General features: G+C 39.4%; 1 protein-coding gene across 7 annotated transcripts in view; it reads right to left on the bottom strand.

Annotated features, from left to right (window-relative positions):
• Nucleotides 1-1,976: 1,976 nt before the first annotated feature.
• NDUFAF5 (NADH:ubiquinone oxidoreductase complex assembly factor 5) overlaps nt 1,977-26,112 on the bottom strand; it is a 38,554-nt gene continuing 14,418 nt past the window's right edge. For 2 of the 7 annotated variants that reach the window (XR_012131530.1, XR_012131529.1), the window contains 5 exons: nt 12,460-12,520; nt 6,646-6,729; nt 6,235-6,317; nt 4,794-4,981; nt 1,977-2,436 (listed from right to left, as the gene is read on the bottom strand). Coding sequence is in view for 3 of the 7 variants with exons in the window: in XM_037022367.2 (XP_036878262.1) it covers nt 5,976-6,068; nt 6,235-6,317; nt 6,646-6,729; nt 12,460-12,520 (321 nt within the window). In the remaining 4 variants the exon portion in view is untranslated. Of the gene's footprint in view, nt 2,437-4,793; nt 4,982-5,181; nt 6,069-6,234; nt 6,318-6,645; nt 6,767-8,246; nt 8,342-12,459; nt 12,521-26,112 lie in introns of those variants that run through there. The other 5 variants (XM_037022369.2, XM_037022371.2, XM_037022367.2 and 2 more) reach the window with 5 other exon arrangements.

The raw sequence follows: 26,112 nt of genomic DNA, 5'->3' as shown, positions 1-26,112 counted from the left end.
CGGCCCCAATAGGCTGGTTGGGGAGTACAACAGTTGTGACAGGAGGTGGGGTCATGGAGTGAAAGTGAGGAAGGCTTTGACCCCACAAAGCAAGCAGCATAATAAAACTGAATGACCATCGCTTTGTCACATGTAAGACTGAAGTCACATATTGGGCCCTCTTCTGTAGTCCAGGAACTAGCAGCAGTAATGCATTCTGGACCACTTTAAAGACTAGGGGACCCAAGGCAAGTCACACTCTGTGAGCCTTCTTATTAAACTGATGCAATCCAGGTTAACTTTCAAGGGAAAATAAGTGTGCAAACATCAACATGGAGTCTTGAGGAAGTGTCAGGATGGCAGGGCAGTCTTGCTCACTTCTGGGCTGGGACCCAGGTCATAGTATCAAGCCGAATGCTCCTGAGGTCACCCTGCCCGAGGGCTCACAGCCCTTCTCCCACCATAGCATGATGAAGCAATGCCCTGTTCTCCCCTCAGTGTCAGGGCCACCCTGTGACTATGATCTTCAACCAACTGGAGGAAGGTGGCAATGTGTTTTCTCTGAAAAAGACCCTCAGGAACTTGGAAGGCAGGCCTGTAACCTCCTTGAGACTCCCTGAGTACCAAACCTGCAATTTGACAGATGAAATCCTTAAGTTAGAGAGATGGAGTTTGCTTGGGTGTTCCTAACACCAGCAGGGCTAGGACAAGACCCAGACTACCTGGCTCCTAGTCCCTAACCTTCCCTCTACTGGTTTTGCCAAGGACTGGCAATTCCTCTTTGTGAAATCATCCTCCCATAATCTCCCATTCCCAACCTAAGCACAGATTCCTCTAACATTCAGACCTGGAACTGCACGTGATCATCCTTCTGCAGGGCTGGCTCTGAAAGAAGTAGCTACGGGCATCTTGTGCACAGGCATGGGGTTCTTGTATGAATACGGACGCTGCCCAGACTACATGTGCTGCTTTGAGGGTGCAGGCAGTTTGCCTTGGCCTGGTTTTAGCAGTGGCTAGCAAGACAGATCAACGCTTTTAAAAAGCACAGCTATTTCCACAGCATTATGCTCATCGGAGAGCCTGGTAACAAGCATGCAAAGTCAACAGTCCATCCTGATAACAAGCTATCAGCAGTTCAACAGTTAAGACTGAAGGAAATAATTTGTGGAGTATAACCATGAAGCAAAACTGAAGGAACAAAATGGCAGCAGACTCAGAGACTCCAAGAATGAATTAGTGGTTACCAAAGGGGAGGGGTGTGGGAGGGCGAGTGGGGAGGGAGGGAGAAGGGGATTGAGGGGTATTATGCTTAGTACACATGGTGTGGGGGATCACAGGGAGAACAGTGTAGCACAGAGAAGGCACATAGTGGATCTGTAGCATCTTGCTGCACTGATGGACAGTAACTGCATTGGGATATGAGTGGGGACTTGATAATACGGGTAAATGTAGTAACCACATTGTTTTTTCATGTGAAACCTTTGTAAGAGTGTATATAAATCATACCTTAATAAAAAAAAAAAAGACTGAAGGGAACTGATCGAGGAAACCATACAGTTGTTCAGCTCACTGAACTTTCAAGGTCAGAGACTTCTCCAATTCTCTGGTTTCATTTTGAACTAACCTCAGTCAGGCTTCCAGAAAATTGATCCTCATACTCCTAGGAAATGAAATTTGAGGACTACAAAAGATACCTTGGGAGGTTAATTCTATTTTAAGATACCATGGACTCAGACCTCAAAGTAAGGTTATTTTCCCTGAGAACAAATGCAGTTAAGTAGTTTATGTTGAGGTCACACCATTTCGAATAAGCAGGCTGCACTCTACACTCAAAGTAACAACATGGCATACAGAGAAGGCACATAGTGATCTGTGGCATCTTGCTGCACTGATGGACAGTGACTACATTGGGGTATGGGTGGGGACTTGGGCACCCAGGCTTTCCCCAGAGTGTATTAGTTACCTGCTGCTGTGTCAACAAATTACTCCATACACAGTGGCTTATACAAACATTTATTATCTCAGTCTGTGGCTCATAAATGGTTGCAAACAATTAAAGCTTGATAGATACTTCAAGTAGGTATTAGTTTAAAAAATCTAGGAGTGGCTTATCTGGGTGGTTCTGGCTCAAGGTCTCTCATGAGGCTGCCGTCCAGGTATCAGCCAAAACTGCAGTCATCTGAAAGTTGCTTGGGGTTGAAGCCGATCAGCTTCCAGGATGGCTCACTCAGGTGCTGGCGGTCCTTCACCTCCGTGTCCTCTCTACTGTGCTGCTTGCATGCCCTCACGACATGACAGCTGGCTTTCCCACAGTGAGAGGCCCCAGACAGCAAGGTGAGCAATGCCTTTTGTCACCTTCTCTCAGCAGGGCCACACCACCGTATCCGTATTCCATTTGTTGGAAGGGAATCAATAAAGTCAGCCCATACTCAAAGGAAGGGGAATGAAGCTCCACTTCTTAGAGAGAAACATATCAAAAAAAACTGTGGATAGATTTAAAACTACCAGAAAACAAAGCATTATTTCCTTATTTGTTAATGACAGCCTACCAGGGCCCACTGTACCTTCCATTTTTTCCAATTAAATTTTGTAAACCCAAAAGATAAATATCTGTTGAGTATCCAGGCAGAGAATTAAAGTACAGCAATTTCTGAAAGGGCAGGCCCACCTGTGGTAAGTTCTTTTAAGATAGAGCCCACATTAACTACAGAAAAATAAAACAGCCCGCAGTCCCCACAAAAAAACTTAAAAACATTTCATCTTAGGCAAGAGAGGCTAACATAACTTATGCAGGAGTAAAATAATCATCACTGTGCCAAGTATCCCTCTGTTTCCCAAAGACCTATCAATATTCATTTGTTTCCCACACAGAAGCCAGTCCATGGTAAACTCTTTGATTCCATCCTTACTTAAGGGACATATACACAGTATAGAAATTGTATATGTCTTCAATACAGGCCATATTGTAACTTTTTCCACCTAGTGGATAAAAATGGAATTTAAGAGCTTGAAAAACAAAATTTGCTTCCTAGATAACTTCAGGAGCTACACACACACCCCTGTAAATGTAACTTTTTACAATCATCACATACCTGATGTCTACCCATAGCTTCCATTTTAACAAATCCTACAGAAATTCTTTCTACAAAGCAAACAATCTGTTTTATAAATATGAATTGTCACACATACTGCTACCTCTGGAATTCTCTAGGCCAACAACCTGGAAACTGCTAAGAACCAGGAAATATTACAAAAATGCCACCAGATGTCCCCGTGTCCCCTGACAGACTGACTGAAGGAGCAAAGACCTGGAAGCCCAGCCCAGGGACCTCACTGAGGATTAAGGGAGCCAACGAAGCCCGTGCATTTTACTGCAAATGGGGGTCCTTCTCCCAGAACTTCATTCCTCTCTCCTACCTTACATACTAGTCCTAGACACCTTCCCATCTGAACTCTATAATCTTCCAGATCAGAAAGGGCAAGAAAGTTCATTTTCATCAAGCCGGTGAAACTGACAACTGACAGCAAATATGAAAAAATGTTGGAAGAGAGACAAACCACATCATTTTGGGGGCCAGTCAGTATAGGAAAAAGCAATTTGAGTTTATGATAAAATTGTGGAGTTATAAAGAAATGGTTATGTTGAAGAATATAACATACTTTGGAAATATTTTTAATAAGACTCTTTTTAAAGCATTACTTACACACAAGTTCTTGGTCATTTGGAAAACAAGGCTATTGAAAAGAATGAATTTCCTGATGGTTGCAAATAAATCTTGATAGTTCAAGCAGGTATTAATTACAATTACAATTAATTATAATTAAAAAATTTAGTAAAACTAAAATAATTTTATTTAAATATATAAAAATTTTAGTAAAAACATTACTAAAATAATTTTATTTAAATATATCCTTGATTAGTTGTGTTAATTTTTCTTTCCTTTAGTTTTTTTTAATCCGTGGAACTTATTTTTGAGATAGCCCACCCCATCATCCACAGATTCACTGTTCATATGATATAAACAAATATCCATGGTAAGAAACTTCAAAATGTACAGAAAAATTAAAGAAATTGAAAAGTGAAGACTCCCTCCTTTTGTCTGCCCACCCACTGTACCCCTAACATTCAACATGATACAGAGATCCTCAGTCCCTTTACTTAGCAATAACTTAATAATTTTGTATGCATTCTTCAAAAACAAACATAAATGCATATAAACACGTGTCCTTTAGGAAACACAAGCACCATGGAATTTATCTGTTTCTCAGTTACCAGTTCACATTTTAATCCACAGGTTTTTGTTTTGTTTTTTCTCCCCTCAAATTCTGGAAATTAAGCTAAAAAAAATTTCCCCAATTCCACTTTGTAGGTATTCTTTCTCTTTGCACTAAAAATAAAACAAACAAGCTACCAAGAATACCCCAATTGCTAATACCAATTAATGAATGCCCTAACTGAAGAGAGCAAGAACAGTGATTTTATTTTCTACTACAAATTTTGGTTTTTAATTATAACTCAATCTTTCAAAGGGTACGTTTTTCACATAATTAAATTCAGAATATAATTGAGTATCTACTATGTGCAGAGCACTATGCTATGTACAGGGTAGACACAGCCTCTACCCAGGAAAAATTTGGACTTTGGATGGTACAAAGAGGGAAGGCAGGCAAAAGAGAGATGCAAGCGAACACTCTCGTATTTACCTTAGACTGCAGAGGAGTGTGGGGAGGCGCCCAATTAAGTGAAAAGGACAACTAATAGCTTCCCACTGACCAGTGAACACAAACTCAACACTCATACTTTTTTTTTTTACCTGAATGGTGAGGCCGGTTTTCTGCTTCATCCCATGTGAACTGACACAGACTTCTTTCTGCTGGGTTTATTTCAACATCAGTGTTAAACAAGAGCCACCATCTGGCACTTGACAGTGAGAGGATGAAGTTGAACACACCTGCTCAGATGCAGCCCAGTGAGATAGCCACTGGCACCATTAGCAGAGATCTGGAGGAATGAAAGGTGGCACTGCTCCCCTGTGCCTCCCAGTTTCCTGCCTGCTGCCTTGTTCTCTCCCTTTCTTCCCCCTAGTCTAAAATACCTGAGCCTGACTGCTTTCAGATAATTTTGATAATAATAGAGGACAGTGGGACAGCGGACCCATGATTAGAATCATGGTGGCAAAGGCCTGAAATGACAAAGGGAAGTCAAACAACAAAAAGCACTTTTATTCACTGTGCAGATACTTTTCTGTGTGATTTCCCCTCTGCAATTTTTAAAAATCTCTTCTTACGTAAGCTGGAGTAGGGGTGTAAAACCAAGGGGGACCTACCAGATCATGGAGGTAAGAAAGAAAATACTTAAAAAAAAAAGATGAAGAACTCAGTAAAGATCCACATCCTTCTAAAGTACACAACTACACAATAGCTTTGGAGAGAACATAACCCTAGGCTCTCTTCCTGACAAAAATGGCACTGTGACATAACTTTGGCTTAAGTATCCTAGAGTAGTTACTAAGAGAAGTCTATGTTTTTATTCCATATGAGCCAGACCTCTGAGAATCTACCAACTTGTCCTTCTCCTCATCTCCAATGACTATGGCCTTTGCACAGAAATAACACAAGATCAGGATAAAAAGGTACAAAATGTCAGAGTAATGAGTAATGTTTTTCCACCAAGTCAGGCATTTATATATATATATGTATATATACATAAACATTTTTGGAGATTTTTCAAGAGAAATATTTTATTTATTCATCCTTTTAGGATGAATCTGTAAATGAGGCACTCAAATGACTAGAGAACAGTATCAATATGAAGACAAAAACCATGTGAAACTGAATGGTTACCAAATAGAGATACAGTATCAGGTTATGCTGGTTATTGGGAAAGTCTGTTGGTACTTAGCTTATATATTGTTTCTTGCTTCAAAATGTAATAGTTTGAGATGTGAAAGTTACCCATCTCTGATGAAAATTCTGGACTACATTAAATAAAATATTTATTTTGATTTTTCCCCCTGTGTCATGAGATTGTTTATTTTCCCTAACTCTCCAAATGACACAGTTGCAGAACCTCTTTCAGCTGGTCTTGCCTGAAAGAATGATAAAAATAAAAGCTATCAGAGACAACTATACAGTTCTAATTACACTCTTTAATGCTGTCTTACATTTTTAAAAAATCCCCCACCCTAAGTAAACAATGATAAAAAATAAATGGAAACATGAAATAAGAAAGGTGATTTGTCTTAATAATGTTACCTGTGAATCATGATATTTCCATCCTATCATGTAATAGATCTGGTATGTGGCAGGTACTGAACCATCCTCATTTCCATACATTTCTATAAAGACAAATAATGGGTCAAATCTGAAAACACACAAGTAGGAAAAAAAATCTGCTCAATAGAAGTCATGTCCTCCAGAGAGAAATGGCTATTAGGATACTTGTAGGATTCTGAGAACACCTTACATGAATCCACAACACTGAGAAGCTGACTGTGAGGAAACAGCACAGACTGTTTGGAAAAAGGACACCGAGCTACAGGGTCAGTGTTCTGAAAGGAAGGACAAGAAATCTGATGGTGCCTAGCAGTGCAGGGAAAAGCACCGGCAGTTTTAAAGGACGAACGTGACAACAAGCACAGGTGGGAAGAGCAGTATGCCCCTTACCTCTGTACACCGCGGCGGCCGCCAGCATTGAGTCTCGGTGCAGGAGGGCTTTTCTATTCCAAGCGCAGTTACTCTCCCCCATACCTAAAAATACACTACAGGCATCTCACCCAACAGCACACTGGTCCCAGACCGAACCCAGATTAGGAAAGAATTATGTCCAACCTTTTCAGAGGCACATTTCTTAATGTTTTAAAATTTATCTTAAGGTTTCTTTTAAGTCGATAACTAAAAGTTAGGATTAATAGTATTCTACTGTTCCTTAAAAATTAGTGTTGTATATTTGATTTTTTTATGCATACGAGTAAGAAAATTACTTTGGAAGGCCACATTTTAAATTAGTTGGAAGAACTACAAGACTTTCAAAAGTAAAAATCCTTTATATTTATTCTCTATATAATGCAATGAAAGTTTCTCCATTTTGTTTTTTATTTTTCTCCTTTCACAAGAAACCAATAAACTTCCCAATATCGGTGTTCTTTAGTAGTTTAAAAATAATAATCTCCCAAGTTTTCAGTGGCCTTATTAAAAACAATTAATAAACGAGCTGTAATAAGTAAATCTCTCTTCTCTCCAATACCAAAATGTTCCTATTATTCCCTGAAATAATGACTGTCTGATACTAAAAGTCATGTTCCACATCCTGTGAGTGTAACAGACCCAAATAGTGAAGAACAATAGACATGCAAAGTAGTAGATCAGTCATTTTCAAGATTATTATTGCTGTCACGAAACAGCTAGACGACCTTAAACCAATTGCTCTGGGTATTCAAGGTGGCCACACAAGATGATCCCTAAAGGCTTCCAGTGCCAGCATTATTGACTCTCTACATAACCTAATCTAAAACCACTCTCATACATTGTGAGTATCAACCATATCAAGAGACCAAGGGTAAACCAGGATCCTACTGGAAGAGATACTGCTGACAACAGCTGTGGTGTTTTCATTTCTGCCCAACTTCCCACTGTCGTGACTTATCTGCACATTAGATACAGGCAACACCAGTGGAAAATGGTTTAATTTTTCAATATAAATACTTGATGCATTAGAAATTCTAAGATGTCTTCTGAATAACTAGTATTAGGATATAATGCTTCAAATTATTAGGTGTAACGCTCTTTCTGACACCGAAATCCAGGTGCACTCCTGTGTAACATAGGCAGGAACTCTGCTGCCAGGGCAGCCCACCTTTCCCTCACAGAGAAGCACACAGCCATACTGAATTTCCCTTCTCACAGAAGCAGTGTGATGGAGTGACAGGAGTTTGGATTTGGGATCATAATCCCAGTTCTGACCCTTATGTAACCTGGGGCAAAGGCATTTTGCCTCTATCAAACTCAGTTTTATCACCTTCAAAATGGAATGCTAATACCTCCTAACACATTACGGTGGACCTTTGCTGAAGACCACTGGGGAAAGACATTTGGAGAATTGTGACCAGCTCTGGGATTGGAATAACAGAAAAACCCAGGAAGCAGGTAACTGTTTAAGACTCTCACAGTGTTTTTAAGGTTAAGTCCAACGGCTTATAAAGAAATCTAATTTATTATAGTTTATTAGGAATAATACTGAGTATTGTCTAAAGAAAAACTGAACTTACCTTAAAACTACTGTGAAAGCCTTCAAAACTTTTCATGCATTCATCGGCTGATATGCAATTTGTTTTGTAAAATTAGATCAACATTCTGGATTTTTCTGTGAATTAATAATAATGGCAGCTTAAATGAGAAACACCACAACCATCAAGCAAAGTGTCATACAATGTAAAATACCGAAAGCCAATTTGAAGGTAACACCACCTTCAGCAAAGCAGCAGACCTGGAAGTCTCCCAGGCTCCCTCTCCACCCCCCAACTTTCCCCTCTCACTGCCAGTCTGCCCACCTCAGCAACTCTGACCTTTTCACTGTGGAGTGGCTGAGATTTCAGGATCTGAATCAGGTTGCTACCAAGGCCTTAAATCCTGGCTCTACCACTTACTAAATACATCGCCTTGAGCAAGTTACTTCTATCCTCGCTTTCCTCATGCATAACAAGAGAGATTAACCATGTTAGCTCTAGTCTGACCTTCCTCTTAAAATATGCCTCATGAACAATGCTGGAGGGTTATTTTTCTAACACTAATTTGATTGTTCCTCTTCTGTTGTCTCTGGCAACACACCCAAGCCTCATCTGATAAAATCTACGAGATTCTGAAGGACTATCCTGCATTATTTCTCACCATCTTCCCATTCTACATATTCAGGCAACACTGAATTACTGTACAGTTCCTTAATCAGGGAAGTGAAGGAAGTGTGTATCCTTCTGTATCTCCGCAATTTCACACAGGCCATTTCCTCAGCCTGGAATGCAGTGCTCCAGCCCCCAAACCTGCACATACCCCTCGTGGTCCCAGAAAACACACTGAGCTCAGGGGCTGCCTCCTCTGCAAAAGCACCCTGGACTCCCTAAGTAGATTTAGAAATTCTTCTCTAGTACTTCTCCCTGTATCTTGAAAAACAATAATCTCATTTCACAGGTAAATGCCTATGTCTGTCTATCTGTCTATCTCTGTGTCTCTCTCTCCACTATAGCACAAGCTCCCTGAGGTCAGGAACTATGTATTTTCATGATGGGCTCACTGGTGGCAAAAGGCAGATGCTCAATAAATATAAGAGAATAAATATAAACTCAACCAGTTAATGTTTATATCTGCTTTGTCAAATGTCACTTTTACAAGCTACCTTTAGAGAATTTCTCTTAATCCTCCTAAGGAGAAGAGACATCAAAGACTGAAACATATTGTTTGTCTACAAGGCTTTACAGTAAACATAAGAGAAGTACATGCAAAGCCTGTTAAAGGTAAATACTAGGTAGTAGTTTCTCATAATATATGACCTTTTTAAAACCATTAGGGGAAGAGGGAGTTATAAACTAAAAAGGGACATGAGGCAACCTTCTGAGGGAGATGGAAATGTTCTAATCCTTTCTCTGGACAGTCGCTACAAATACAAGCAGTGGTACAGTTAAGATTAGTGCATTTTACTGAACATCTACACTAATGCCAATCAAAAACTGCACACAGGTCAAGTATGCAGTATAGAACTTTGCATTCAAATCCCAATTCCAGATTTAGTGTAACATGGACAAGACACTGAACATCTTGATGTCTCAATTAGTTCATCTGTAAAATTAGGATATTAGAAAACTTCACCTAGTACAGAGTAAGTTCTGTATTTTTAAATCAGTGGGCAGTAACCTTTTCCAACTGGTAAGTCTAATTTCTAGTTTCTTTCTTCTTTCTTAAAATGAATAAGCACAGCCATTATTATGTAGCAGAACAAAAGTAAATGCTATATTTGAAAAATATTTTTATCACTGGAGTCTGAATGATACATCATCAGCCCACCATCCCCTCTCCAACCTCTGGATGAAGGGGCTCTGTGACTGCCTCGGGGAGCCAAGGGTGCGGGGCAGTGCTGGGAGGCGCTGTGTGACTTACTATCGGTCCGTCACCTTGGGCGTGCGCGCCATAGGCGGCCAATCCCTGTATTAACTTACTGTGAATGGACAGTGACTGCAATAGGAAGTTTTTAGCTACACATCTCTCCCCCAGTAAAGCTGACAGAAACACCATACTTAGAGGAGGCTGGGCAATGGCTCAAATGGACTATTACAAATGGGTTGCTACAAGCAGCAGCAGAGGGAATTAAGAGAGTGCCAGGAGTCAAGAAGGCAAGAGACTGGCACCTAATTCTGCCATTAACAGGCATGTATTCTCCCTGGACCTGATATTTCTCACTTGTAATATGGGGATAAAGTAGTTACCAGAGAGCTACTGAGAGAAGTACAACAATGCTCATGAAAGACTATAAATCTGTAACAAACACAAGGTATTCATTTTTCAATTTCTCTTGCTTTAAATCATCTTGAAATTTTTCAGGATCCAGACCAAGGGTTCCCTAGGGAACTGTTGTTCTGGTTTCACAGAACACACCTATAATCCCTTCAGCTACCCCCATTCACCAGAACTACCTGTGGCATTTGTGTAATGAAGAATCAGACATCACAAATTCTCACTGAGGTGAATCAAGGCTCTCAGAAAACCATGTCTCCAGCAGCCCTTCATTTAGATGTGTAATTTTGCACCTCTCTGAGGCTTGGGAGGTAGGGCTTGTGTCCTTCTTGCTCTTCAAAGCCTCCTCCAGGCCATTACTCTCTGACTTATTAAAAGCCCTTGCCTGCAGAGACCTACCCCACTTGGTCACAACCCCCTCCCACTCCTGCTTGCTATCAGACATGGGGCTCCCAGTCTCTCCTCTGCCACTGAAGGTTTGGCACCTGGTTCAGTTTCCCTCTGTACCCCAAGTCCTGCCACCACCCTGGGTGACATCAAGCCAATAATTGTCAAGTACCTTGGCCTCCAAGTTTTTTGGTCTTCTCACTGTAGTGGTCATCTCCATCACTCCACCTCTGTCTGTAACATGTCCTGGGCCCTTGTTCCCTCTGTTTGGAACTCTTTCCCTTGGTGTAGGCAACACTATACTTCTCTGGTGTTTCTCCTTAACACCTGACTGGCTATTCTTTTCCAGTCTCTCTTCAGGCTCGCCCTTCTACATGGCCACCGTATGTTAGGTTTCTAAAAGCTCAAAACCAGGCCACTTTCTCTTCTCACTCCATGCTCTCACTCCATGCAACTGCTTCAAATACCACCTATTCACAAATGACTCAGTTTTTTAACCAGGCCAATCTGCCTCCTCCAAGCAACTTACCCACACACCTAACCACCTACTTGACATCTCCTCTTAGATATTTCAAAAGCACTTCAAAACCAACATACCCAAATGTGAATTCAAGGGCTCTCCCTGTCCACTCCTGGTCTTCTACTGTTTGCTCTTTCAAGGAGGAGTGCCATCCATCTGATTTATGTGAGCTAGAAACTCAGCAATTATGTTTGAAATGTCTCTCTTCATTCAACCACATGTAACCCATCTGGAAGAGCTATCAAATTTATCTCCTAAGTATCTCTAGAATCCATTTACTTCTTTTTGTCTCCACTGCGACCACCTTGGTTCAAACCACCATCATTTCTCAATAAGCTTTACACCAATAAGTTTTCCTACCAGTTTAGCCTCCAATACTTTTTCTTTTCAAAATACAAATCTATTATCATGACTTTTCCTTCTGTCCCCCCATTAAAATGCCTCAAGGGGTGTTTTAAGACAGACAACCTTAACAGGACTATAAGGCCCCCAATTAGCCCACCAATTACATCACTTCTCTTCTTTTTACCCCGTGTATTTGAGTCAAAATGCCCTTCTTTCAGTCCTTGTCATGCTTTCTTGCAAAGAAGCCTTTACACATGTTCTTGCCAGGGACTCACACTGCCCTCCCTTCTTCACCTAGTTAATTCATGTTCATTTTTTAGAACACAATCACCACTTCTTCTGACAAAACTTCACTGATGCTCAGACCAGAACATACACCCTGATTCCACACTAACCTAATTGCCTGCTTCCTTGTGTCTGGCCCTGAGCTGCCAACTCTTACTGGAGAAAGTCACTGATGTGTTCTGCCATTTGCAAATGCACCCTTCAGGGAAAGTCCTGCCTTCCTTTTATAGGCAGTCAAAGCACTATGTACCTCTACTTCACTGACTTGCCGCAGTTCTAGTTTTCCATGTATCTTTGTGGCAGTTGTCTGATGCTTGCCTTGCCCATTTTGTAAGTTCCATGAAGACAGTCCACTTTCTCCTCACCAATGTATCCCCCGTGCTTGCCATAAAGTCAGCTCTCAAAATGTAACTCTCATATGGAGTCTAAAAATTCTTCCTTACCTTGTAAATCTTCCATCAATTCCAACATTCCAGGATAGTTAACTTGAATTTCATCAGTGTCCTATTTAAAAAGAAAAAGGAATATTCATTTGACATTCATCACAAAAAATCCAGATTTGAAAAGAAGCTCTGTATTGCCCAGACTAATCTCTCATGGTGAGCAGGGACTTTTTAAAAATTTTCTTCTCAGATGTCATCTGGCTTAGACTTGAAGACTTCAAACTGTGGAATAAACATTTGCCATTGTAAGAGAAATCTTCCTAAAAGTCCATTAGCTGGTTCTAGTTTTCTCCTTGGTAACAACACAGAATAAGGCTATTTCATAATTACAACTCATTACCCTCTTTTTCAATTTTGGAAAACTTTTCCAGGACACCATAACTTTTTTAAGGGGAGCTTAGTCTTCTGGACAAAATTTACAGATCCTTTCATGTTCTTATTACAATTCTCTGTACCTGGTTAGTATCAGTCTCCCTTTTACAATGTAGCACCCAAAATCAAGCCAAATAAAGAGTCGTCTCCCAAGATGTTTTCATGCCACTTTTGGGAACACAGCAATACTGCACTGACTTGTCTAGGAGACAGGCACACTGCTGGCACATGAAGTTTACTTCTCAAATGAACTTTTGGACAAAGATGCCCCATTCTTTTTGAAGCTTGACACAAGAGTTTACTATTGGTACAGTGACAGAGACCACTAATGCTCCCCAAATATCCAGGTGCTCCTTGACACTTCCTGGCCCCCAACACATATCATCTGGCCAGAGAAAAGGGAGAAGGGCAAAGTAATAAAGAGATAGTGAGGCTCTTCCAGGCTGCCTCTTTTGCAGTGGTGACTTTCGAAGATTCAAGGGTCAGATGGCACAAGTACAAGATGGAGATAGGCTGCCCAACCAGATGGGGGCTTGCAAGGTGAAAATACTGTACTGAGTACAGAAAATTAAGATGCAGGAGTTTGTCTATATTAAAAACTAGCCCTAAATATGGTACCTATTTTTTTCAAGTTTGCTATCAAAATGGTGCATGGATATCAAACTTCATCTTATTTGCATTAACCACTTTTGCGGATCTAGATCTTTTTGTGTTTTGTAACTTTATTTATTGTATTAACTATTCTCCCAATTTTGGACTTTAATGTTATACAGAACCAAGCATAAAGATCAAAACAACACTTATTAAAAATACCCATTCAAATTCCTACAGAAATGCAAAACAAAATGACTTTTTTTAACCGTAGAGCTACCAAAGTATAAGTAAGAATTTGCATACATTGTTGATTGGGCATGTAAATTGATGCTGCCTTTTGCAGAGTCATTTGACCCAATCCATCTCAATTTGAAATGTGCAGATTCTTTGGCCTAGCAATTCCACTGCCAGTTGGCCTGACAAATGTGCCAGATTATGTGAAAGGAAATTCACTGCACCATTGTTTGAAGAAAAACAAAAAAACAAACTGGAAACAATCTAAACATCCATCAATAGAGAACTGATTATGTAAATTAAAGTATATGTATCTATTCAGTGAAACACAATTCCACTGTTCAAAAAAAGAAAGCAGTAGATATATGTAGGGGAAGACCTTGAAGATGCTATTGACTGAAAATAAACACAAAAGAGTACATATAGAAAGAAAGTAAAAGAGTGCATATATTGTTGCATATGTAGTTTCAATGATGTAGCTATACTCTGGTCTATGAAGAAAAACTGTTCTGAAAGGATGTACAAGGCAGCTAACAAAGGTCATCTATGGAGGGAGGGACCAGGCTGTTGGAAGTCAGGAAAAGACTCACTTTGCACTGCTCTATTTATCTCATCTTACCTATACTTTTTTCTATTTTTTTATTTTAAAGATATGCATGGATCAGGATGTGCGTTCACCTTTGTGTAATCCATTTCTTCTATGTATCTTTCTACATTAAGAAACTATTCTTAAGAAGCGATCCTAACATTAAAAACAAAATCCCTTCCAGGCTGATACCAAGCCATTAAGAAATACCCTTTGAAGATAATTCTTCAGTGACACCAACTTAAAGCACCATCTCAATCAAGAGTACCATAGTAGCTCTGGTCAAAGGCCTTATTCAAATTACGGTGGACCATATCTGCAGTTTTCTCCTAATATACCACTCTGACAACTCTACCCTAAAAGGAAATGTGCTTCATTTAGAATGTCAACTAGCTCTGAAAATTATTCACTAACAGGGTCATATAAATGTAGGAATAGAATATTAATTTAACTTGATTTCATGTTAAAAATAAAAATCCATTGCAATATAAAAGTAATATACCTAATGTTGCATGAAACAAATTTGTATAACCGATTAGATTAAAAGCCTTTTTGGATGGGATTTTTAGAAAATGAATTAGGATACAAAGTTAATACAGCACTTTACAGAGAATGTTATTTGTCTCAAGGAAAAGAATGGATTTATTATTAAATCAACAACTCTCTAATTTTATATACCATAAAGTAGATTCTACACCTGTAATTCTGTATTATATTAATGTTTAAGTCATTCAGCTCACTTTTAGAGAATACAGAAGCATTTGAACTAACAGATTTTCCAATTAACAGAAATGTAAGTTTTAAAATGTTACGCCAGGTTAAGTAACTTTATTGGAAATCTCTCTAAAATGCATAATTCACTTTGTAACTGTAGAAAACCCCATGTGGTTGACATAATTTAATATTTTTCCAGTGACTCAGGGTAGAATTCCCATTTTTTTTCTAATGGGCAACAACTTTTGGGTCCCCCAATACTATTGAAAACCTGTACTGCCTCACACTGATTCTCTGCCCTACCCCTGTGAATATTTGTACCACACCTCTCTGTGTCACTCCCATTCCCTACAGCCCCTCCTACTTCTTGGAGGCTTTACCTTCCCATTCAGAGATTCTCTTTTTTTCACTTTGGATTGTAACATAGCAATATGGGAAACAATTCTGAAAAGGGTGGACTATTATTATTATGGAAAATAAATATTAAAGATTAATGCTTTAAACAGGTAGTTTCTGACATTTTCAGTCACAGTCCACTTCCAAGGTCTGATTAAGACTATGGGTCCTGCCCTCCCCAGGGAAACAACAAAAATCCAACTTTGCCCATTGAACGCAGCATTACTGGACCATCTAACATCTACCAATAGGCCCTCTGTAAGTTCAAGAACATGGGATTTTGTTCACTGCTATATCTGAAGATAGAACGTGGCACATAGAAGGTACTCATTAAATGTTTGTTGTAAGATTGAGTGAATAAATAAAACAATGAATAGAGGCGGAGCCAAGATGGTGGCATGAGTAGAGCAGCAGCAATCTCCTCCCAAAACCATATATATCTATGAAAATATAGCAAAGACAACTCTTCCTAAAATAGAGACCAGAGGACACAGAACAACATCCAGACCACATCCACACCTGCGGGAACCCAGCGCCTCGCGAAGGGAGTAAGATACAAGCCCCAAGCTGGCAGGACCCGAGCACCACTCCCCCCAGCTCCTGGCAGTAGAAGAGAGGTCTGAGCGGGAGGGAGAAGGAGCCCAGGACTGCTGAACACCCAGCCCCAGCCATCTGGACCAGAGCGCAGACACAGTGCATGCGTGGAGTCCTGGATACTAGGGAAACAGGGTGGCAGGACTGGTGAGGTGAGCGGGTGCCTGAGGCCGACGCCGGAGAACAAAGAAATAGGAGCGGCCATTTTTTTTTTCTACTCTTTTATTTATTTATTTTTTTTGGCGAGTGCTTTTTGGAAGTCTTCAAGGGACAGGGACTCCAATACTAAGGAAAGAGGGCAGCAAGACAGGTGAGCGAGTGCCTGAGACTGGCGCCTGAGGACAAAGAAAATCGAGCGTTTTTCTTTTTTTTCTTTTTCTCTTTTTTAAATTATTTATTTAATTTTTTTGTTGTTGTTGCTGTTGTTTTGGTTTGCAGACTGCTTTTTGAAAGTCTTAAAGAGGCAGGGCAGGACACTTAGTCCACAGGCAGGGAATCTGGGGATCTCTGGGCACTCTAACCCCCTGGGCAGCAGGGAGCATGGCGGCCCCTTATGGAGATAAATAGCCTCATGGCCGCTACCCCTCCAACGGGGCTCCACCATTTTGGAGCAGCAGCCGGAGCCAGGCCATACCCACAGCAACAGTGGAGATAAACTCCATAGCAGCCGGACAGGAAGCAGAAGCCCTGTCTGCGCACAGCTGCCCAGCACAAGCCACTAGAGGTCGCTGTTCTCCCAGGAGAGGAAGGCCACAAACCAACAAGAAGGAAAGCTCTTCCAGCTGTCACTCGTACCAGCTCTGCAAACTATCTCTATCACCATGAAAAGGCAAAACTACAGGCAGACAAAGATCACAGAGTCAACACCCGAGAAGGAGACAGACCTAACCAGTCTTCCTGAAAAAGAATTCAAAATAAAAATCATGAACATGCTGACAGAGATGAAGACAAAAATGCAAGAGCAATGGGATGAAGTCCGGAAGAAGATCACAGATGTCAGGAATGAGATCACAGAAGTGAAACAAACCCTGGAAGGATTTATAACCAGAATGGATAAGATGCAAGAGGCCATTGAAGGAATAGAAACCAGAGAACAGGAACGTATAGAAGCTGACATAGAGAGAGATAAAAGGATCTCCAGGAACGAAACAATACTAAGAGAACTATGTGACCAATCCAAAAGGAACAATATCCGTATTATAGGGGTACCAGAAGAAGAAGAGAGAGGAAAAGGGATAGAAAGTGTCTTTAAAGAAATAATTGCTGAAAACTTCCCCAAACTGGGGGAGGAAATAATCGAACAGACCACGGAAATACACAGAACCCCTAACAGAAAGGATCCAAGGAGAACAACACCAAAACACATAATAATTAAAACGGCAAGGATCAAGGACAAAGAAAGAGTTTTAAAGGCAGATAGAGAGTAAAAGGTCACCTATAAAGGAAAACCCATCAGGCTAACATCAGACTTCTTGACGGAAACCCTACAGGCCAGAAGAGAATGGCATGATAAATTTAATGCAATGAAACAGAAGAGCCTTGAACCAAGGATACTGTATCCAACATGACTATCATTTAAATATGATGGCGGGATTAAACAATTCCCAGAAAAGCAAAAGCTGAGGGAATTTGCTTCCCACAAACCACCTCTACAGGGCATCTTACAGGGACTGCTCTAGATGGCAGCTCTCCTAAAAAGAGCAGAGAACAAAACACACAACATATGAAGAATGGAGGAGGAGGAATAAGAAGGGAGAGAAGAAAAGAATCTCCAGACAGTGAATATAACAGCTCAATAAGCGAGCTAAGTTAGGCAGTAAGATACTAAAGAGGCTAACCTTGAACCTTTGGTAACCATGAATCTAAAGCCTGCAATGGCAGTAAGTACATATCTTTCAATAGTCACCCTAAATGTAAATGGACTTAATGCACCAATCAAAAGACACAGAGTAATAGAATGGATAAAAAAGCAAGACCCATCTATATGCTGCCTACAAGAAACTCACCTCAAACCCAAAGACATGCAGAGACTAAAAGTCAAGGGATGGAAAAACATATTTCAGGCAAACAACAGCGAGAAGAAAGCAGGGGTTGCAGTACTAATATCAGACAAAATAGACTTCAAAACAAAGAAAGTAACAAGAGATAAAGAAGGACACTACACAAAGATAAAGGGCTCAGTCCAACAAGAGGATATAACCATTCTAAATATATATGCAACCAACACAGGAGCACCAGCATATGTGAAACAAATACTAACAGAACTAAAGAGGGAAATAGACTGCAATGCATTCATTTTAGGAGACTTCAACACACCACTCACCCCCAAAGGATAGATACACCGGGCAGAAAATAAGTAAGGATACAGAGGCACTGAACAACACACCAGAACTGATGGACCTAATAGACATCTATAGAAATCTACATCCAAAAGCAACAGGATATACATTCTTCTCAAGTGCACATGGAACACTCTCCAGAATAGACCACATACTAGCCCACAAAAAGAGCCTCAGTAAATTCCAAAATATTGAAATTCTACCAACCAATTTTTCAGACAACAAAGGTATAAAACTAGAAATAAATTCTACAAAGAAAACAAAAAGGCTCACAAACACATGGAGGCTTAATAACATGCTTCTAAATAATCAATGGATCAATGAACAAATCAAAATAGAGATCAAGGAATATAAAGAAACAAATGACAACAACAACACAAAGCCCCAACTTCTGTGGGACGCAGCGAAAGCAGCCTTAAGAGGAAAGTCTAAAGCGATCCAGGCACACCTGGAGAAGGAAGAACAATCCCAAATGAATAGTCTAACATCACAATTATCGAAACTGGAAAAAGAAGAACAAATGAGGCCTAAAGTCAGCAGAAGGAGGAACATAATAAAGATCAGAGAAGAAATAAGCAAAATTGAGAAGAATAAAACAATAACAAAAATCAACAAAACCAAGAGCTGGTTCTTTGAGAAAATAAACAAAATAGATAAGCCTCTAGCCAAACATATTAAGAGGAAAAGAGAGTCAACACAAATCAACAGAATCAGAAATGAGAATGGGAAAATCACAACAGACTCCACAGAAATACAAAGAATTATTAAAGACTATTATGAAAACCTATATGCCAACAAGCTGGAAAACCTAGAAGAAATGGACAACTTCCTAGAAAAATACAACCACCCAAGACTGACCAAGGAAGAAACACAAAAGTTAAACAAACCAATTACAAGCAAAGAAATTGAAACAGTAATCAAGTAACTACCCAAGAACAAAACTCCAAGACTGGACGGATTTACATCGGAATTTTATCAGACACACAGGGAAGACATAATACCCATTCTCCTTAAAGTTTTCCAAAAAATAGAAGAGGAGGGAATACTCCCAAACTCATTCTATGAAGCCAACATCACCCTAATACCAAAACCAGGCAAAGACCCCAACAAAAAAGAAAATTACAGACCAATATCCCTGACGAACGTAGATGCAAAAATAATCAATAAAATATTAGCAAACAGAAGTCAACAGCATATCAAAAGGATCATACACCATGACCAAGTGGGATTCATCCCAGGGATGCAAGGATGGTACAACATTTGAAAATCCATCAACATCATCCACCACATCAACAAAAAGAAAGACAAAAACCACATGATCATCTCCATAGATGCTGAAAAAGCATTTGACAAAATTCAACATCCATTCATGATAAAAACTTTCAGCAAAATGGGAATAGAGGGCAAGTACCTCAACATAATAAAACCCATATATGATAAACCCACAGCCAGCATTATACTGAACAGTGAGAAGCTGAAAGCTTTTCCTCTGAGATTGGGAACCAGACAGGGATGCCCACTCTCTCCACTGTCATTTAACATAGTACTAGAGGTCCTAGCCACAGCAATCAGACAAAACAAAGAAATACAACGAATCCAGATTGGTAAAGAAGAAGTTAAACTGTCACTATTTGCAGATGATATGATATTGTACATAAAAAACCCTAAAGACTCTACTTCAAAACTACTAGAACTGATATTGGAATACAGCAAAGTTGCAGGATACAAAATTAACACACAGAAATCTGTAGCTTTCCTATACACTAACAATGAACCAATAGAAAGAGAAATCAGGAAAACAATTCCATTCACCATTGCATCAAAAAGAATAAAATACCTAGGAATAAACCTAACCAAAGGAGTGAAACACATACACCCTGAAAACTACAAGTCACTCTTCAAAGAAATCAAAGGGGACACTAACAAATGGAAACTCATCCAATGCTCATGGCTAGGAAGAATTAATATAATCAAAATGCCCATCCTGCCCAAAGCAATATTCAGATTTGATGCAATTCCTATCAAATTACCAGCAACATTCTTCAATGAAGTGGAACAAATAATTCAAAAGTTCATATGGAAACACCAAAGACCCCGAATAGCCAAAGCAATCCTGAGAAAGAAGAATAAAGTAGGGGGGATCTCACTCCCCAACTTCAAGCTCTACTACAAAGCCATAGTAATCAAGACAATTTGGTACTGGCACAAAAACAGAGCCCCAGACCAGTGGAACAGATTAGAGACTCCAGACATTAACCCAAACATATATGGTCAATTAATATTTGATAAAGGAGCCATGGACATACAATGGCAAAATGACAGTCTCTTCAACAGATGGTGCTGGCAAAACTGGACAGCTACATGTAGGAGAATGAAACTGGACCGTGGTCTAACCCCATACACAAAAGTATATTCAAAATGGATCAAAGACCTGAATGTATGTCATGAAACTATAAAACTCTTAGAAAAAAACATAGGCAAAAACCTTTTAGACATAAACATGAGTGACCTCTTCTTGAACATATCTCCCCGGGCAAGGAAAACAACAGCAAAAATGAACAAGTGGGACTATATTAAGCTGAAAAGCTTCTGTACAGCAAAAGACACCATCAATAGAACAAAAAGGAACCCTACAGTATGGGAGAATATATTTGTAAATGACAGATCCGATAAAGGCTTGACATCCAAAATATATAAAGAGCTCACATGCCTCAACAAACAAAAACCAAATAATCCAATTAAAAAATGGGCAGAGGAACTGAACAGACAGTTCTCCAAAAAAGAAATACAGATGGCCAAGAGACACATGAAAAGATGCTCCACATAGCTAATTATCAGAGAAATGCAAATTAAAACTACAATGAGGTATCACCTCACACCAGTAAGGATGGCTGCCATCCAAAAGACAAACAACAACAAATGTTGGCGAGGCTGTGGAGAAAGGGGAACCCTCCTACACTGCTGGTGGGAATGTAAATTAGTTCAACCATTGTGGAAAGCAGTATGGAGGTTCATCAAAATGCTCAAAACACACCTACCATTTGACACAGGAATTCCACTCCTAGGAATTTACCCTAAGAACGTGGCAATCAAGTTTGAGAAAGACAGATGCACCCCCATGTTTATTGCAGCACTATTTACAATAGCCAAGAATTGGAAGCAACCTAAATGTCCATCGATAGATGAATGGATAAAGAAGATGTGGTATATATACACAATGGAATACTACTCAGCCATAAGAAGAGGGCAAATCCTACCATTTGCAGCAACATGGATGGAGCTGGAGGGTATTATGCTCAGTGAAATAAGCCAAGCGGAGAAAGAGAAATACCAAATGATTTCACTCATCTGTGGAGTATAAGAACAAAGGAAAAACTGAAGGAACAAAACAGCAGTGGAATTACAGAACCCAAAAACGGACTAACAGGTACCAAAGGGAAAGGGACTGGGGAGGATTGGTGGGTAGGGAGGGATAAGTGGGGGGAAGAAGAAAGGGGGTATTAAGATTAGCATGCATGGGGGGGCGGGAGAAAGGGGAGGGCTGTACAACACAGAGAAGACAAGTAGTGATTCTACAGCATTTTGCTATGCTGATGGACAGTGACTGTAAAGTGGTTTATAGGGGGGACCTGGTATAGGGGAGAGCCTAGTAAACATAATATTCTTCATGTAAGTGTAGATTAAAGGTAACAAAAAAAAAAGAAAGAAAGAGAAGGGGGACTACTCCCTGATAGGATAAAACTAACTGTAAATCACGATTAGTGCATGCTTTAAATACCTTATTTTTGATCACTTAAAGGGTGTCAGATGATCAGCTATGGAGGTAGACTTTTCTGATAATACTCCTTTCTCTTAAAAAAAAAACAAAAAACAGTTCCTGTGTGGTGACCTCCAATGAGTTCTACACAGTTGTATAAAGGGCATATCAAAGTGTGGGCAAAGGGTCTGTTTGTGTTTATACAGAGGATCAAAGCCTAATTTGGCTACCCAGAAAATGAACTAAGATATGATATGAAGAACTTCCAACATCAGCACTCTCTGGAAGACTCATACCAGAAGATGATCATCAAAAAACCTCAACAAAGATCCAGGTGATGCTGCAGTTGTAGCTGCATCCATCCCACCGGTTCCTGGACTTGCCATTGGAATGAAGAAGGAGATATCTAAGCTGGCCTGTGCTTTCAGTAAAACAACAAATTTGACTGGATCTATACTGTTGGAACTCAACCAAGAATTAGGAGAAGTGCAAGTTGTAGCGCTCCAAAATCTTACAACTACAGACTATCTACTGTTAAAAGAACATATGGGATATGAACAGTTCCCAGGAATGGGTTGTTTTAATTTGTCTGATTTCTCTCAGACTGTTCAAGTACAGTTGGACAATATCCATCATATCATAGACAAATTTTCACAAATGCCTAGGGTGCCTAACTGGTTTTCTTGGCTTCACTGGAGATGGCTGGTAATTATAGATCTGCTTTGGTTATGTAACTGTATTCCTATTATGTTAATGTGTGTGTGCAATTTAATTAGTAGTTTTAAACCTATACATGCTTAAGTTACTCTACAAGAAGATATGTCAAAGAAACAATCAATCCTCCCATGTTTTCTTCCGTCTGCTACCTCTATAGCTTTTCTTCTTCCTTCCTAATTACAACCCTTAAGTAGAATTTGTGCCTCATATCGAATATACCGAGTATCATAATTCCTCCAAGTGGTAAAGATACCTCAAGACAAATGCTGGGCATAGAAACCACAGGGCATAAATCTGCAAAGAAGTAAAAAGCTAACCTTTTCAAACAATATGGCTTCTCTCTCACTTACCAACTTTACATTTCCCTGTATGGCCCCGGAAGATGACTGGTTAGCCAGAGACGGGTAAGATTCCTCAAGGGAGGAACAACTTAAGACAGGCACAGTTGCAGGGGGGCCATCAGGTGAGAAATTGGGGATCAACAGTGGTGAGGCTTAGAACCTCACCTCCCCCCTGTTTTAAGAGAAATCTTCTGCATCTGTGGATGTTTTATTGCCCTTATCTAGCTTGGATTAACACATAGTCTACAGGCACACACCTGATCATCTACATTTTCTCTCTTACAACACTAAACTATGTTTTCTACCTGTATCTTGCATCTACCTACCACTTCAGCATTTTATTAAAAATAAAAATAATAATAATAATAAAGGGAGAAATGTGGGATCAACATATAAATCCAGTATAAAAATCAAACAAATATTCATATTTGACCTGATTGTTTATAGTTCATAATGTGTGATCAAAACCAAAAGTTTCTGTGATGACTGCCCTTGTACTGTTCACCATGTAAGAACTTATTCACTATGTAAGAATTTGTTCACCATGTAAGAACTTGTTCACTATGCTTCAGAAGATTGGAGACTAAGGAGAATTAGGCTTGCGGTGGATTAATGATTGTGCATTGCGCATTGACTCCCCTATATAGAATTTTATTGTTAACAACCATTTGATCAATAAATATGAGAGATGCCCTCTCAAAAAAAAAAAAACAATGAATAAATTGAATAAATAACAGAAGGATATTCATTTCAGCATTATTTCTAAAAGGCAAAAAAAAAACAATTAATATACGATAAATGAGCCATGGACATACAATGGGTAAATGACAGCCTCTTCAAAAGCTCGTATTGGCAAAACTGGACAGCTATATGCAAGAGAATGAAACTGGATTACTGTCTTAACCCCATACACAAAAGTAAACTCAAAATGGGTCAAAGACTTGAATGTAAGTCAGGAAACCATAAAACTCTTATAAGACAACACAGGCAAAAATCTCTTAAATATAAACATGAGCAACTTTTTCCTGAAAACATCTCCTTGGGCCAGGCAAACAAAATCATAAATGAACAAATGGGACTACATCATGCTAAAAAGCTTCTGTACAGCAAAGGACACCATCAGCAGAAGAAAAAGGCGTCCTACAGTAAGGGAGAATATATTTGTAAATGACATATCCAACAAGGGGTTAACATCCAAAATATATAAAGAACTCATATGCCTCAACACCCAAAAAGCAAATAACCCTATTAAAAAAATGGGTGGAGGATATCAACAGACAATTCTCCAAAGAAGAAACTCAGACGGCCAACAGGCACATGAAAAGATGCTCCACATCGCTAATTATCAGGGAAATGTAAATTAAAACCACAATGAGATATGACCTCATGCCAGTTAGGATGGCCAACATAGAAAAAAATAGGAACAACAAATGCTCCCAAGGATGTGGAGAAAGGGGAACCCTCCTATGCTGCTGGTGGGAATGTAAACTACTTCAACCATTGTGGAAAGCAATACGGAGGTTCCTCAAAAAACTAAAAATAGAAATACCATTTGACCCAGGAATTCCACTCCTAGGAATTTACCCTAAGAATGCAGTTTCCCAGTTTCAAAAAGCCATATGCACCCCTATGTTTATCTCAGCACTATTTATAATAGCCAAGAAATGAAAGCAACCTAAGTGTCCATCAGTAGATGAATAGATAAAGAAGATATGGTACATATACACAATGGAGTATTATTCAGCCATAAGAAGAAAACAAACCCTACCATTTGCAACAACATGGATGGAGCTAGAGGGTATTATGCTCAGTGAAATAAGCCAGATGGAGAAAGACAAGTACCAAACAATTTCACTCATCTGTGGAGTATAAGAACAAAGGAAAAACTGAAGGAAGCAGGAGACTCACAGAACCCAAGAATGGACTAACAGTTACCAAAGAGAAAGGGACTGGGGAGGGCGGATGGGAAGGGAGGGAGAAGGGGAATAAGGGGCATTACGATTAGCACACATAATGTAGAGGGGGTCCCGGGGAAGGAAGTATAGCACAGAGAAGACAAGTAGTGATTCTATAGCATCTTACTATGCTGATGGACAGTGACTCTAATGGGGTATGTGGTGGGGACTTGATAATGGGGGGAATATAGTAACCACAATGTTGCTCATGTAATTGTATACTAATGATGGCAAAAAAAAAAAAAGACAAAACTGAAACAAATCTAATGTAATTGATTAGGGAAATTGTTAAATGCAACCATGGTATGTTCATACTAGGGAATAATATGCCAATGTTAAGGAGGGCAAATATATCTATACTGAACCAGAAAATCTCTAAAATATACTGTTAAGACCGAAAAATAAGTTTCAGAAATATGTACGTATATGTGTGCGTGTAAATAGTATGGTAAAGTATTTCTTGCTTAAAAAAAAGCTGGAACATTACATACCACACTCTTAAGAGCTACCTCTAGGGCAGGAGTTCTCAAAGTGTGGTTTGGAGAGCGCTGGGGTCCACAAAGTCAAATCTATTTTCATAATAATACTAAGATTCTGTTTGACCTTTCCTTCACCTCTCAATGTCTCATGAATATACAATGGGATTTTTCAGAAGTTACATGACATGATATTGAAATTGATGTGAATGCAGAAGCCGCCATAAGAATCTAGCTCTTTTATTGTATCATATGTGAAAAAAATTTGTACAAATGTAAAGCAATGACATTCTCAGCTTTTTTCTTTTTGGAAAATAGTTTTTTTCCCACAAATAATTATTTATGTTGCCATGTAATAGACATATTACTATTACTTTAAAATGAATTAAATACTAACTTCCATTTTAATTTATAATATCGTTAATATTGATAGATGTAACTCATATGAACAAGAAAGCTTTAAGTCCTCAATAATTTTAAGTGTGTAGAGGGGTCCTAAGAGCAACATTTTTAAGAACTGTTCCTCTCAGGAAAGAGCTAATATTTTAGGGTTTAAGGGGAAATGACCTGCGTTTCAT

This window comes from Manis javanica, chromosome 5, assembly GCF_040802235.1.
Source record: "Manis javanica isolate MJ-LG chromosome 5, MJ_LKY, whole genome shotgun sequence".
NCBI classification, from domain to species: domain Eukaryota; kingdom Metazoa; phylum Chordata; class Mammalia; order Pholidota; family Manidae; genus Manis; species Manis javanica.
Note: the sequence above shows the minus strand (reverse complement) of the source record. Positions and strands in the feature narration are given on the sequence as shown.